Source organism: Leptinotarsa decemlineata, unplaced genomic scaffold (assembly GCF_025532065.1).
Source record: "Leptinotarsa decemlineata unplaced genomic scaffold, Ldec_3_MD MMD2_tig00001973_RagTag_RagTag, whole genome shotgun sequence".
In the NCBI taxonomy this organism is placed as follows: domain Eukaryota; kingdom Metazoa; phylum Arthropoda; class Insecta; order Coleoptera; family Chrysomelidae; genus Leptinotarsa; species Leptinotarsa decemlineata.
This window is the reverse complement of record NW_027412572.1, coordinates 4,071,059-4,086,265: the sequence shown is the minus strand read 5'-3', so window position 1 is coordinate 4,086,265 and position 15,207 is coordinate 4,071,059. Positions and strand designations below refer to the sequence as shown.

The 15,207-nt window shown below is 35.1% G+C and overlaps 1 protein-coding gene across 1 annotated transcript; it reads right to left on the bottom strand.

Annotated features, from left to right (window-relative positions):
* Positions 1 to 10,424: 10,424 nt before the first annotated feature.
* Positions 10,425 to 13,044, bottom strand: LOC141482824 (uncharacterized). Its single transcript, XM_074176695.1, has 2 exons — positions 12,834 to 13,044; positions 10,425 to 11,420 (listed from the first exon to the last, which is right to left on the bottom strand). The coding sequence occupies exons 1-2, from the start codon at positions 13,042 to 13,044 to the stop codon at positions 10,549 to 10,551; spliced, it is 1,083 nt and encodes a 360-aa protein (XP_074032796.1). The 3' UTR covers positions 10,425 to 10,548.
* Positions 13,045 to 15,207: the final 2,163 nt, after the last annotated feature.

The following is a 15,207-nucleotide window of genomic DNA, read 5'->3' as shown; positions in this document are numbered from 1 at the left end:
GCCCAGCCGTGTTGTACGCTTGAATCTGGCTGAATCGTCTCTGCGATCGCGGTGATCCACTGCGTCGTTGAATATGGTTGGTTTTTCTTCTGTCTGTCCCGTTTGATTTGTGTTATGATTGAAATTTCACTGGATTCAAATGTGGCTCGATAGGACCATTATGTTGGGTATTGTAATGAAGTTGCACTGAATTTGGTTTTGTAAAAAACTACAACATAAACTTATTTATTCAATAACATACAGAAAGAAATGTGAAATGGTAATTTTAGTGTCTGTTCAGTTTGAATGCTTGTAAGCTTCTGCCCTAAACGTCTGCCTGTTCTTCTCGCCGACCTCAGGGTTGTGTCTGGCATCCGGGAAGGGAGTGACTATACAGGGTGAACGCCTGAACAAGGTGTTCTAATTGAAGTGTTTCTATCAAAGAAATTTTCAATAACAGTTGTACAAAAAATAATTTTTAAAGAATTTTATTTCTAGGTAGTCGTGGAAATATCAAGCTTATGACAGTTTGGTGACTTTTAAAAGTAATTTATAAATGGTTATTGCCGGTGTTTCAAAAAATCGCCAAAAATGAATGCAGATATTGATTATTCAAACGAAGTTCTCATGAAATTATTTATTATACACGGACAGTGTGATCAAATCAATGCCAGAACTTGTAGAAAATTAAACCAAATATATCCTGAATCAACACCAATGAACGAGGGGAAGTTTTTAAGATTACAAAATAATTTCCTTAACTATGGCTCCATGTTAAAAGCGCCTTCAACATTACCAAAACCTGTTACTTTAAATGAGGACTACATTCGCAATGCAGAAAAAGATTTAGGTGTATCACATGCTTCAGTACAACGAATTTTGAAAAATCACGGAATGCATCCGTATAAATTTACCAAAGTTCAAGCTCTAAAATCAGAAGACTTCGAACGTATAGTGTATTTTTGTGAATTCCTTTTGATTCATACACAGGAAGATCGGGAATTTTTGTCAAAAATAATTTGGAGCGACGAATCAAAATTTACGAGGGATGGTATTTTCAATAGAAGGAGTAATCATAATCCTCATGTTACAAAAGAAAATCCTCATGTTACAAAAGAAATGGGTTTTCAAGAAAAATTTGACCTAAATGTTTTCTGTATTCTGAAGAACAATAAAATTAGCTTTTTTATTTTAGGCGTTTAGGGCCGTGGGATTGGCCACCGAGATCACCCGATCTCACGCCACTTGACCTTTTTATGGGGTGTTTTAAAAGAAAGGGTATACAGTACTCCAGTGCCTACCAAAGAAGAATTGCGACGACGAATAGTGCGGGGTATTGAAGATCTGGATCCCCAGGAAATTGAAAAACCAACCACAAGTCGCGTACAAAAAACATTTTAAAGTGTTTAGAATGTAGTGGACAACATTTTCAGCATTTATTGTGAAAATGTGATATTTTGTTTACAATTTTGTTATTTTGAATCATCCTATTCTGTTATTGTCTGTACTTTCACATGTTTTAGCCCACAAAATCTTACTTTTTACCTAGAAATGACTGATTTCTGGTACAGTTGTTCCCTGGAAACTTTGAGCCATAGTTAAGGAAATTATTTTGTAACCTCACAAACTTCCTCTCGTTCATTGGTGTTAATTCAGGATACACTTGGTTGAATTTTTTACACATTCTGACAATGATTTGATCACTTTGTTCATGTGTATAATAAATAATTTCATAAGAACTTCGTTTGAATAATCGATATTTGCATTCATTTTGGAAGATGATTCGAAAAACCGTCGATAACTCTTTGTAAATTACTTATAAAAGTAATCGAACTGCTATAAGCTTGATAATTCCACTGCTACCGAGTAATATACAGGGTTTATTTGAAAAAATGAACTTTTGACTACTTTTAGGAACAATGGAAATAATGGTAATCTTAGCACGCCCTCTATGATATGGAGTCGATTTCTTGGTGTTATTTGAATATTTCGAGTTTGTCGAAATTATCATCAAAATATCAACTTTTCATGAATTGAGAGTACTGATGTACTCAATTTCAATTAAGGCTATGTTTTGGACCATATTTAGCACAATTTTTTTTTCTCGAAAACAGATAGAGATAAGTATAGGACATTATTAACAAAAAAGTATTAAAATACCAGAGCGATTCCAAAAATGTATTAATATATACATTTAAAAAAATAAAGTTGCTAGGACTTTTAGATGGAAGTGGCAACGCCACTTGAGGGGTGCGAGGTGAAATTTTCAGAAAAATCATGCTTTGCGTTTTCCAGAAACGTCTAACCTACCATCGACCGTGAGTCACGCTGTATAAATCAATATTAATCGAAAGGATCTGACTACAAAATGTCAAGAATTCTAAAATATGACACATCCATTTCAGGAAAGCATGTTGTGGATTTTGATTATTCGAAGATGTTGAATATGGTGTATATAATATATTGATAAAACCTTCACAGAAGCTTTAGAACTTTCTAGAATGAAAAGAACGATTGAAAAATATATAAATTCAGTAACATGACGACAAAACTATAGTACAGTGGAAGGATATTAGTCACGATTTGGGCCACCCTGTATAAAGCTTGAAATTTTTCAGATCTTAAAGAGATTGGTCCGCCCAAAAAAATATGATATTAGTAAAAATTTAGCTTCATAAAATTTCATCAACAGAAGAATATGGTCATAAAGTATTGGCATATTATACAAACAATCAAATGCGCTTACCTTGTCCAGTTGGCCACTTTTCTGCTTCTACTGACTTATATTCATTGTAGAGTTGAATAAATTAAACAAATTGTTTTTCAAACTACGTATTTCACTTATGAAAGAAATATAAAGTACAAGGAAACAGGGCAACCCCTTCGATTAAAAGATAAATCCGAACCGCCTAACTACTCAAACTACAACTACACTACACAGACAGACTTCATAGAAACTTTGAGATTGAGAAGTAACTTCCCACATTCGTATAGATGAGAGAGGGGAGCGCAGAAATGAAAGTGGAAGGGGGCAAAATGCACACATTCTCCCATCTTTAGACTGGAGATGGAAGACTGAAGACTGGGAAGGAATATAGGAATCTGTACTTTTCACAGTGGCGGAGGAACTAAAAATTATTAATACCTATATTTCGTCTAGCGTCAATTGGATATATGTTCTTGAATTTGGAATTCAAAGGGGAGGCGTTCTCACAAAACACAGTATTTTCGAGAAAACGAAAACCTTTGTTGAAATAGAAACTAAACAACGAAAAAATGGTCGACTCAAATTCGAGTCTATGTATGGAGATTTCGTAAAAGACAGAGCTGGTTAAATTGTGGCACAGTTATCTATCATCGAGTAGTATTGAAATATACCATGCTGCATTTGTTAAATATAATTTAACAAATGCAGCATTATTGTGAATGAACAAGAATATACCACGGAAGCATTAGGTATGATCGAAGTAACTGATATCTTATTCTTAAAGCTATCGGCGAACTCAAAGGCCAAAAAACCAATACAAAGAAAAAATGCCGCTACGAATTAGTCCACGTAGACTGAAGAACTGGCGGTTCGTAATGAATAATTTTTACTAACCGAGTTTTATGATTGGCTGAAGATTCATAAAATTAAATTTGTCATTTAAACATGTCATTTGTCATAGGTTCGTTCCAACCTTGAGTCATAAACAGATTTCCAACTGTTTGTAAATCGTTGACAACGCGCATGTCTGGTAAATATTGGTTTCTGATTAATTTGAAATTTCTGATTGGAACAGCTGATAGTTCAACTGAAGTTTGGCATGGAATTTCAACATAACCTTTAAAAATAATTTGGGAAAGAAAGTTTTTGGCTTTCTACTACTCCATCTTAATACAAAAAAAGGGATGAGGAAATCTTCCAAACAAAGGAAGGAAGTAATCAATTTGAATGTGTAGATCATGGATGTGTAGATCATGCAAAGAAGTAACTTTCAGACACAAACTGAAAGAATGTCCTCCTGAAACAGCTACTTTCATATAAACATTGAATTACACGAAAGAAAAAAAATTCTTTCGAAACAAATACTTCTATATGAACACTGAATTATACAGAAGAAGGTTGCAGTATTTCATATCTCTATTCTATTTACTTATCAACATGGAACTGGGAGGTCACCGCAATAATTAATTTGTGTAATTAAAGATGTTCATATTATAGGTTCACTTAAAGAATTCCCAATTTTTCCTGCGCCAGCAAATACATGATTTATTTTATAACAATTTTTGCAGGTTATGTTGTTTGTAAGTTGCATGAACATAAAACAGAAACAGTAATACGGAATACGCATGCGTCAGATTGATGGTTAGAAGATAATCCTCAAACCATTCTGATAGATTTCGAACAGGTTTGAATCTTGGATGGAACAGAAAACTGATAGTTTACTGATGGTTGGAAACTCACGTTGGAACGCAATCACATTACTGCGCAGAATCCTGACTGTCAGAAACTGTTTCTGACGCTGGTTGGAACGAACCTCATGTTACGGTGATCAATAGAATGTAGCGATGAGAACCGCCGTTGTGTCGTCAATGTTCAGTTCAGGAACAGATCGCGATTTGAGTGTTGAAATTCGATATTGGTGAAGTTATAATTACTTAAAATTTTTGTTATTTGTTTGAAATGTGGCGTCCTTGGACAAGTACTTCTAGTAATAACGAGTGTGATAACAACGCAGACTTTTTCCAGTGTAGTGATTCCAACAGCGACGGTGAACAATGCGAAAAAGAGATACCAGTGAATAAGATTCGGATGCATTCGAATATTGAAACACAGAGAGTATGTTTCAATGTATATAAGAATGTACATATCCAGTTTGGTTTCGAGGGGAAAAAATATTACAAGCAACATCAGATTTGACTGAAATTCCTTTCTCAACTGTACGTAAAATAGTCAAAAACAAACCTTATGAACCCAAGACGCGATTTGATGCGGGATTACCAAAACCTTCAGATGTTCATCTAATAAAATCATTAAAAAAAACAATATAAGACTGTTACGAAAGCAATGAGATTCCTACAATTGAAATCATAAGGAAAAAATTTTATACTTCCGGCCATAACGTGAGCTGCTGTAACAAAACTCTTCAGAATTGGATAAAGAAACTAGGATTTAAATTTAAAATAATAAACAAATGTCAAGGAGTTATGGAAATCAGAAGAATAGTGGAATTGCGTAACAGATACTTAGAACAAATAACTAAATATAGACAAGAACAACGGCCAATTTTCTATTTGGACGAAACTTGGTATGACACTCACGACACAGTTACGAAAGGGTGGACTGATGGTTCGAGAATGTGTACGCCTAACATGCCTGCAAACAAAGGATCGCGACTAGTCATTGTGCATTGCGGAGGAAGTAAAGCATGGGTTTCGAATTCTTTGAAATTATGTGACTATCATAAGAACATGGAAGCTAATAATCTCGAGAAATGGTTTGAAAACACATTGATCCCAAATTTGGATGCAAATAGGGTGATAGTTCTTGACAACGCTTCCTATCATTCGCGACAGCTCATCAATGTACCGAATAAAAATTGGAGGAAAGATGTTCCACCGCAACCCGCATTCACTTGTGACCTAACCTAACCTCCCAACTAGCAATTTCGTATTTTAAAATTGTTGCGGAAACGTTTCAGAGAAACAAATTATAAAACTGCATTCCTCACAGAAATGTTTTCGAAGTGTTTATAAAACTGCTATAAATAGGAAATTGGCACCGTTTTATAAAACATTATAGTTATTATTGATATTTTGTAAGGCTTTTAACAAACACTACAAAACAGTTTTATAAACATTTTGGCAGTTACTATAAAATTTGTCTAACACTCTTAAAAAGTAGTTTTATAAAGACTTCCCTTATTGCACTTTAGCGACACATCAATCAGGAGACAATTTTATAAGAGTTTTTTAGTAGTTCCAAGTAGGCGTTATAAAATATAATACAGCCGAAAACGATAACAATAAAATAAAGAAGTGTTGAAAATGTTTTCTTGAAGACGCAAGAAGTAATTTTGTATTGGACACTAGGAAAATATAATAGATATGTCACCAACTGAAAACTAACAAATAGAAAGGTTGAAGCCATTTTGAAATTTCACTTCTGCACTCATAAAACTTCTAAAGACATTGTTTGTGTTTCGAAGATTGATATTTTTACTGCAAATGAAATTTTATTGACAAATATATAGCCTATTATTAGCAAAATTTAAGCGCGCCACTCATTTATGAATGTTGTCGGTAAAATTATTAATTATACAAAAATTCACTCTGTCAACGTACTAATTTTCTGGTCGCAAACTTAACTCACTTTATTCTAAATAATATAATGTTATAATATTTATGTACTTTTCAGCTGTAAATATCACTATATGTGCGGTATTTCATATTTTCAACTCATCAAATTTCAGTATCCCGGATCGCTATTATTTAAAAAGGCGTCATTCTATAAAATTAATTGGTATCAGTAGCAAGCATTTCAACGTATTTTAGCTACTATGTTACCCCTATAAAACTGTTGAGAAACTCTTAGTTCTGAGAGTGATGGTATTGCGGCAGAGTCGGACTACTTTTGAAGCTATAAGTTTCTACAAAAGTGCTTGTATGAATAAAAGATTTCTCACACATAGTTCGGATAAATATTATCTGTCTTTGATATTTTGGCTAAAATGTTTCATCGATTATAAAGGCTAAACCACGGGTTTTAACCTTTATAATAACCTTTTCCTGTTTTTCGCAAGAAAAAAATTGAAGCACTAGGTCAGGTAGGATAGTTTGAAGTATTTTTTAGTATTTCCAATATACAGGGCGACTCAAAAAGCTTTCAGAAAGTTTTTTTATGGAACACCAAGCCATTTCTTCGTCTATTTGAAGCACTTCGAACTGAATCTAAAACTATTATATACCCCCAATAAATGCTCAAAATGGCCGCCAATTTATAGTAATGAGTTTTCAATATTTTTTTGGCCCTAAGCTACGATGTATCAATAATATAGAAGTATTTTGCAAGAGTTTTACCTCATATTACTGAAGTTTTCTCCCAACACCAAACTGTTCTAGATCCACTAGGTATTAAGATTTTCAACCGTATTTTTTTTTAATAGATGGATTTTATGAAATAACTTGAACAAAACCGAACTAGCCCAAACCAACCATTATCCCTTCTTTTACTAAACAAAAAATTATAAAAAAATATTTGTTACAAATAGAGTATTCGAACCAGTCGTCACAAAAATTAATACGTCAATCCCAACATCAAAGGCATTTACACTAACGGAAACCTATGGATATGAACACTGTCACGAATTAATTATAGAAAGCGGGTAGCGAACCCATACAATCGAATTTGAACGCGAACGCATACGCTCAAATCACAAAATTATCGGAAACCTAGATACTCCCAAATGGATAAAATTCCGTGAATCTCCTTGTATGGTTCAGCTGCTAAAACTGAACTCCCATCCAACTTATTTCTATATGAAATATTTTTTCGAAACACAACTAAGCACCCCGTTATTTAGATGTTTTTTTACACAGAATACTAAGAATACGGCTCTGTTAATATTTGTTTGCCTTTCTGCTCCGCTGTGGCTCTGCTGTCGGTACACAACTGTTGTGATTGTTATAAGTTAGTTGGCAACATTTTTGCTAATAAACGATACTTTGGTGACTCTTATAATATAAATTACTTATATTCATCACATATCACCTTTTTTATGATGAATATCCGTTGTCTAATGCTAAATACATGGTGAATATTAGACATAACCTATATGATCGCCGATGAAATATTGTTGATATATAATTTGTCATGCGTTTAGAGGAAATGAGTGGTAAGTTTTTGATGTCAGAATATATCTTTCAATTAGCTTCAATAATTGACCAGATATTTGATAATTCAGGCCTATATTTTCAGTTGTTAGTTTTTTTTTGAAGCTGGATTTGACTCATTTTAACTACGTTTTAGGTATATATGTTCACCATAGTTCCGTCGTCATGGGTAAATAATAACTAACTCTCATGGCCAAAAATTGATGCTGATAAGCTAATACGAATCCACAATTCTGTGCCCGAAGCCAGTTGGTTTAAAATGATGTATAAACTAAAACAAAGTCATTTGATGACCAACCAAATTGCTGAAGAAGAACTATTAGAACGAATGCTGAAGAATGACGATACAGAACAACAAAAGCAGGGTTATTTTCATTCAAACAAGTTGTCACAGAAAGTGTGGAAAACCTAGAGTTATGTATGCAAGGACATACACTTTTTCAAATGTTTTTGTCTGTAAAACGTCAAGTAGTTGGTTTTTGGTATAGTTATCTTCAAAATACAAATTGTTATCCGTTGAAAAACTTCGTATTTCCTCTTTCCTTTAATTTTTATTCGGTACTTTGATGAGCTGTCGCGAATGATAGGAAGCGTTGTCAAGAACTATTACACTATTTGCATCCAAATTTGTGATCAATGTGTTTTCAAACGATTTCTCAAAAATATTAGCTTCCATGTTCTTATGATAGTCAACATTGCAGTCCTCAAGTTTTTTTTCACATAATTTCAAAGATTTCGGAACCCATCCTTTAGTTCCTCCGCAATGCACAATGATTAGTCGCGATCCTTTGTTTGCAGGAATGTTAGGCGTACACATTCTCGAACCATCAGTCCACCCTTTCGTAACTGTGTCGTGTCATACCAAGTTTCGTCCAAATAGAAAATTGGCTATTGTTCTTGTCTATATTTAGTTATTTGTTCTAAGTATTTGTTACGCAATTCCACTATTCTTCTGCTTTCCACAATTGCTTGACATTTGTTTATTATTTTGAATTTGAATCCTAGTTTATTTATCCAATTCTGAAGAGTTTTGTCACAGCAGCTCACTTTATGGCTGGAAGTATTCAATTTCTTTCTTATGATTTCAATTGTAGGAATCTCATTGCTTTTGTAAGTCGTATATTGTTTTTTTAATGATTTTATTAGATGAACATCTGAAGGTTTTGGTAATCCCGCATCAAATCGCGTCTTACGTTCGTAAGGTTGGTTTTTGACTATTTTACGTACAGTTGAGAAAGGAATTTCAGTCAAATCTGATGTTGCTTGTAATATTTCTTCCCCTCGAAACCAAACTTGATATGTACATTCTTATATACATTGAAACATACTCTCTGTGATTCAATATTCAAATGCATCCGAATCTTATTCACTGGTATCTCTTTTTCGCGTTGTTCATCAGCGCTATTGGAATCACTACACAGGAAAAAGTGTGCGTTGTTATCACACTCGTTATTACTATTAGGACTTGTCCAAGGACGCCACATTTCAAACAAATAACAAAAATTTTAAGTAATTATAACTTCACCAATATGGAATTTCAACACTCAAATCGCGATCTGTTCCTGAACCGAACATTGACGACACAACGGCGGTTCTCATCGCTACATTCTATTGGTCACCGTAACATGACTACTAGGCGACATTTTTGAGGTTAAGATTGAATGATGACTTGTCATCATGTAAATTGAACTTCGCCTTTTATCTTCTTATAATTAATGAACTGTACATGATTAATTTGCTTTGAATGTATTAAAAGATGATAAAGACGATATTATTATTATTATTAAAAAAGTCTAATTCGCTGGTAAGTCATATTTAAAAATTTGCTCATCAAATAAAATGAAATCAATGGAAAAAGTAATCTATAAATTTGGGTCAACGCCTTTTGTTCTCAAAATTTGAATTCTTTGCAAACATTATCTTGTATCATTCTATACATGGTTCAAATTTCAAATGGTCTAAAATTTAAATGAAATTACTGATCGCAAATGAACAAAACTTTTACTCACCACAAGTAGCTCTGGATAAACATCCAAGAACATTTGCAACTGTCACAACACAAACTTTACGTCTCTAATAGTTATAGTGAACAAAACACGGACACAAATGATAAATGATGCAATAGTGGACCGCAAGAGGTAAGAATTTGAAAGAGTGGGAGGACAAGGAGACCAGACAACGCGACGGGAATGTTGAACGTGTGCAGTCGGCATGGCATCTCGACAGGGGGAAATGCAGAGAGGGGAATAATAGCTCTTTTACTCGATCCGGCGCGCGTCGCGCGGCGCCCGCCACGCGGTGCACGCATGAAAAATGTGATGTTTACACAAGAGGTCGGTTTCGTCTAGCGCACACCGCGCGGCGCTTCCGTATTATGACTGTTCAGTAGAGGTTCAACTATTGAAATGTTAACATTGCGGAAGAAGAAAGTACTAGCCATGTACTTGCTATGGAGAAGGCGAATAAGAAAAAGAAATAGGCGGTTTTGGATTCACTCATTGCTTCAAAATCGACATACTTCTGGGTCCTTCAAAGTTTTATTCAATTCATTGCGGAACAGTGAGGAAAGATTCTTTTCGTACTTTCGCATGTCAATCAAATCTTTTGATGAACTTTGTGAGAAACTGAAAGACAAGCTATAAAAACAAGATACAAACATGAGGAACTCCATCCAACCTATGGAAATGCTTGCCGTTACAATAAGGTAAGTTTATAAATGTAAAGACATATACATAAATGTAATACTGCTACATACGAAATTGATATTTTTTTCTTTGTTAAAATATTCCAATCATGTGAATCTCCCTCAAAATCTAAGGACAACACACTTGATGGTGTAGGTGTAGCACGATGCGCGGTTGGTGTGCGTGATGGTTGCGTTGGTTGCAGGTTGCTTGCTTCTTGACTGGTTTGTTGGTTCATTGGATAGTATTGTTCACTGCTGATTGAGGTATGAGGATGAATCGGACTAATGTATGGGTTGGTGTAGGTCTGGTTTGGAAATTTCGGAGGAAATTGCGGCTGTTGTTGAGAATAATACATATTTGGATAGTGGTATTGCGGAGTAGGGGCTTGGATGGTTCCTTGACCCTGTCCTTGGGCCTTGACGTTTTTTAAAACCCCGAGAACCCCGAGTTGAAATTCGACAAACTGGTCATTAGTAAACGTTTTTAATGTTGGAATCATACTTCTGAAGAAGCCAAAGTAAGTTTCTTCTTCGTCATGCGGGTTTTCTAAAATTTTCATCATCTTCAGTTCGAACTCGTCCTCGTTTCTCTTCTTTTTTCTTGTTACCTGTGATTTGGTCGGTTGCGCTGGAATACGAGTTCCAGGATCGTCTATTATTTCTTCCGTTGGTGATGCAGTATTATTGCCTTCGGGTACGTTGATGGATGACTCTGTATCATGTTGGTGTGCTATTTTCTTCAAAAATTGAAGTTGGTCGTGATATACGTATTTTTTTATTTTACTAGCTCCAGCTCCTGATTTTTTTGAATCCTTATCTTGTCGAATATGCTTCATCCACCTGTCCCTTACATTTCGCCATTTCTTAAGCAAGGTGTCCCCTGAAATTAAAACCCGTATTAGTTATATGAATATTGATATAAAACGTGTGGCGTTAAATAAATTAATTTGTCCATTATTACTTTTTATAAATATATTTTTCCGTCGAACGGACAAGTATCGGTAAACCATGGTAGAAAAAGTGGCTTTTTGACCAGTGGCAATGATTGTTGAAAGGTTGAACTTGTTCTAGCGTTCTAACTTTTCTTTTGATTTGACCTATGGCGTGGAAAGAAACAAAAGACGAAATGCGGCTGAGGGAGGGACCGGTTCCGAAACTCTAATAAAGGCAGATATAAAATCTATTTTTGTTTGTTTCAGGTATCTGGCTTCTGGCAACATGTTTACTGACCTACACTTCTACTACAAACTTGGAATTTCTACAATAAGTAAAATTGTAGAAAACGTATGCAGCAATATATGGGATGTCTTCCGATCTGAGTGTTTTCCTGAGCTGACGGCAAAGAATCTGAAGGAAATATCAGAAAGATTTTTGAATAAAACACAATTTCCCCATTGTGTAGGAGCTGTGGATGGAAAACATATCAGAGTGGTCAAGCCGAAGCATAGTGGTTCTTTGTATTTCAACTACAAAGGTTATTATACTATTGTGCTAATGGCCGTGTGCGATGCAAATTATCGATTTACTTTTGTTAATATTGGGGCTCACGGATCAGAAGCAGATCCCTCAGTTTTCCAGAAATCAAGTCTATGGAAAAACATTCAGGATCAAACAATAGAATTTCCTAAACCAGAACCTCTCCCAGGGAGTGAATCACCTAATATGCCTTATTTCTTCCTAGGGGATGAAGCGTTTCTCTTAAGAACTAAGCTTATGCGTCCTTTTGGAGGCCACAACTTAACTGTTGAAAAAAGAGTTTTCAACTATAGGTTGAGTAGAGGTAGAAGATTGATTGAATGCACCTTTGGCATCATGAGCAATAAATGGAGGATCTTTCATCGACCTATGAATGTGAACATCGAATTAGCGGTAAAGATAACCAAAGCCTGTGTAGTTCTACACAACTTCGTTAGAGTAAGGGATGGAAATAGGTTAGAAGATGCATCTACTGTTGTTGGATGGGAAGATTTGCCAGTACGTACCAATCAAGGAACTAACCAGTCATTGCGGGGTGGGAACGAGCCTATCCAGGTTAGGAATGTTTTGGCTAAGTATTTCATGACAAACGTTGGATCAGTATCATGGCAGTTAAAAAACATCTAATTAACATCTGTGGTCAAAAATGTGAACTGTTTACAATTATAAAATATTTTCAGGTATTTTTTGTTGCTAGTTCTAATCTTTTTTATTTACCCAGTACTATTAAAATTTAAAAAAAAAACCTGTTATTTTCAATGAACATATTCATCATATGCTACGTGTTTAACTATATAATCTTTCAAATGGTACTTACCCAACTGTTTCTTTTCCGAAGCAGATTTTTCTTCAAATCCTTCAAATAGCTCCTGACAAATTTCTCTCCAAGCTTCCCTATTCTTGTTTCTGTCTTTATATTCCTCTAGCGACTTGTCCCACAGCAATGGTCTTTCTTCCACAAACATGATTAATTTTTCCATGTCAATATCATCAATATCAGTCTCAATGACCTTTTGTGTTTCACTCATTTTAACTCCTTAAATATATGTTCTAACTTCTACTTCTCTTTCGTTTCAGGATATAAAAACTTTTTTTATAATCCTCAGTCACTTCAGCAACAAAACATTGATCAAACACAATACCATAGTAGGTCTTCACTCTCCAATGGCAGATCCAAGACTAGAGGTTAAAGTCGTGCGGCGCGCGCCGGACCGTGTAAAAACCTCAATAAGAAACAATAGCCCTTCGCAGACTAATCCGGCGTGAACGCCGCATGTCCGGCGGCAATTTGCGCGCCGCGAGGCGTCTACGCCGTGCGGCGCGCGCTGCATGTAGTGTGGAAAGACTCATCTACTGCCATAGCTCAACGCCGCATAAGGCGCGAGCCGCACGGCGCGAACCGGATCGTGTGAAAGAGCTGTAAGACAGAGACTATTCGCGATTCCGACAACTGCGGTAATCATTTTATCCAGTGTTGCCTATGTCATTACTATTGTAATAGTTCCATTACTTCTTACTTCTGGGTTGTATGATATTACGTCATTACGTACAGTTGGAAAACCCGTTATCTATTATTTTTGTGAAAGAAAAAGAGTTGAATTTATAGTTCGTGGTCACAGAAAAACTGATCCATTGTTGTTCAGAGGAACAATGCGATGCACATGTATGAAGTTCTCCATTGAATTTTTTTATTTTTTTCAGAGAGTGAATAATAATTGATAGCAAAAACTCGTAACTTTCACAGAAGCGATAGTGAGTTTGAAAATGTGACATACGAAACTTCCAATGCAGCAGCTGATGATGCTACAGCACAATTAGGGGAAAAGTGTACGAGATGATCCGTTGAGGAAAGATGATCCTTTTATATTGCAAGTGCCATCTAGTTGTGTGTTTATTGGTAAAATGTAGTCCCCGAAATTGTCCCGCCTCAGTCAATCGTAATGGCGTCTTGAGTGACAGTCAAATTTTTTGAGGAAGAAAATAAAAATTATGTGACTTCAATCGGAGGTAAGGCTGACTTTAAGATTATGTTAAATGTGTTCTAATGTACTTTATTGTCGTGGCTGATGTATTAGTTAGCATTGTATATGTTTGATATGTTTTAAAATATGTTTTTCAGTTAACCAGCTATTGCACCCCCACGAACGATAACCCTCAGAAGTCAAAACTTGTGCGAGCTAAGGACTAACAAGGTCTTACCTTTTAACGAGTGATTCCTAACACTTTATTTTGATTTTTTGACAGCATGGAAACAGTTGAAACCACATAGGTTGTGTTATCGATTATTGAATAAAAAAGGTTATGTTGTGGGAAGATGATTATGTTACCGGTGTATAGTTCAAATAAACGTGCAACCTACTTTCCAACAGCTCGCCTTTAATAATATAGTTAGGGAGCTAACTAATTTCGTTATTCAATAATCATTTCTGATTATTTCTTTTTAGCAATACTCTCAAGGGCATAAACTTTTTCAAATGTTCTTGTCTGTAAAACTTCAAGTAGTTCGTTTTTGGTATATTAATCTCCAAAATACAATTTGTTATCCATTAAAAAACTTTATATTTCGTCTTTCCTCGAATTTTTATTGGGTACTTCAATGAACTGTCGCAAATGATAGGAAGCGTTGTCAAGAACTATCACACTATTTGCATCCAAATTTGGGATCAATGTGTTTTCAAACCATTTCTCGAGATTATTAGCTTCCATGTTCTTATGATAGTCACATAATTTCAAAGAATTCGAAACCCATGCTTTACTTCCTCCGCAATGCACAATGATTAGTCGCGATCCTTTGTTTGCAAGCATGTTAGGCGAACACATTCTCGAACCATCAGTCCACCCTTTCGTAACTGTGTCGTGAGTGTCCTACCAAGTTTCGTCCAAATAGAAGATTTGCAGTTGTTCTTGTCTATTGTATAGTTATTTGTTCTAAGTATTCAAATCCATATTCTTCTGCTTTCCCTAACTAATTGATGTTTGTTTATTATTTTAAATCTAAATCCTAGTTTCTTTATCGAATTCTGAATAGTTTCGTCACGGCAGCTCACGTAATGCTCGAAAGTATTCATTTTATTCCTTATGTTTTCAGATGTAGGAATCTCATTGCTTTTGTAACAGTTTGTTGTACATCGTTCTTTTCAATGATTTTATTGGATTTTTTATTTTTTTGTTTTCAGACCTATGGGTAATGA

What these genes read in the sequence shown, in the direction of transcription:
- LOC141482824 (XM_074176695.1), bottom strand. Translation starts at nt 13,044, where the DNA reads ATGAGTGAAACACAAAAGGTCATTGAGACTGATATTGATGATATTGAC. An exon ending in TTCGGAAAAGAAACAGTTGG is followed by an intron (nt 11,421 to 12,833) that starts GTAAGTACCATT and finishes TTTTAATTTCAG; the next exon opens with GGGACACCTTGCTTAAGAAA.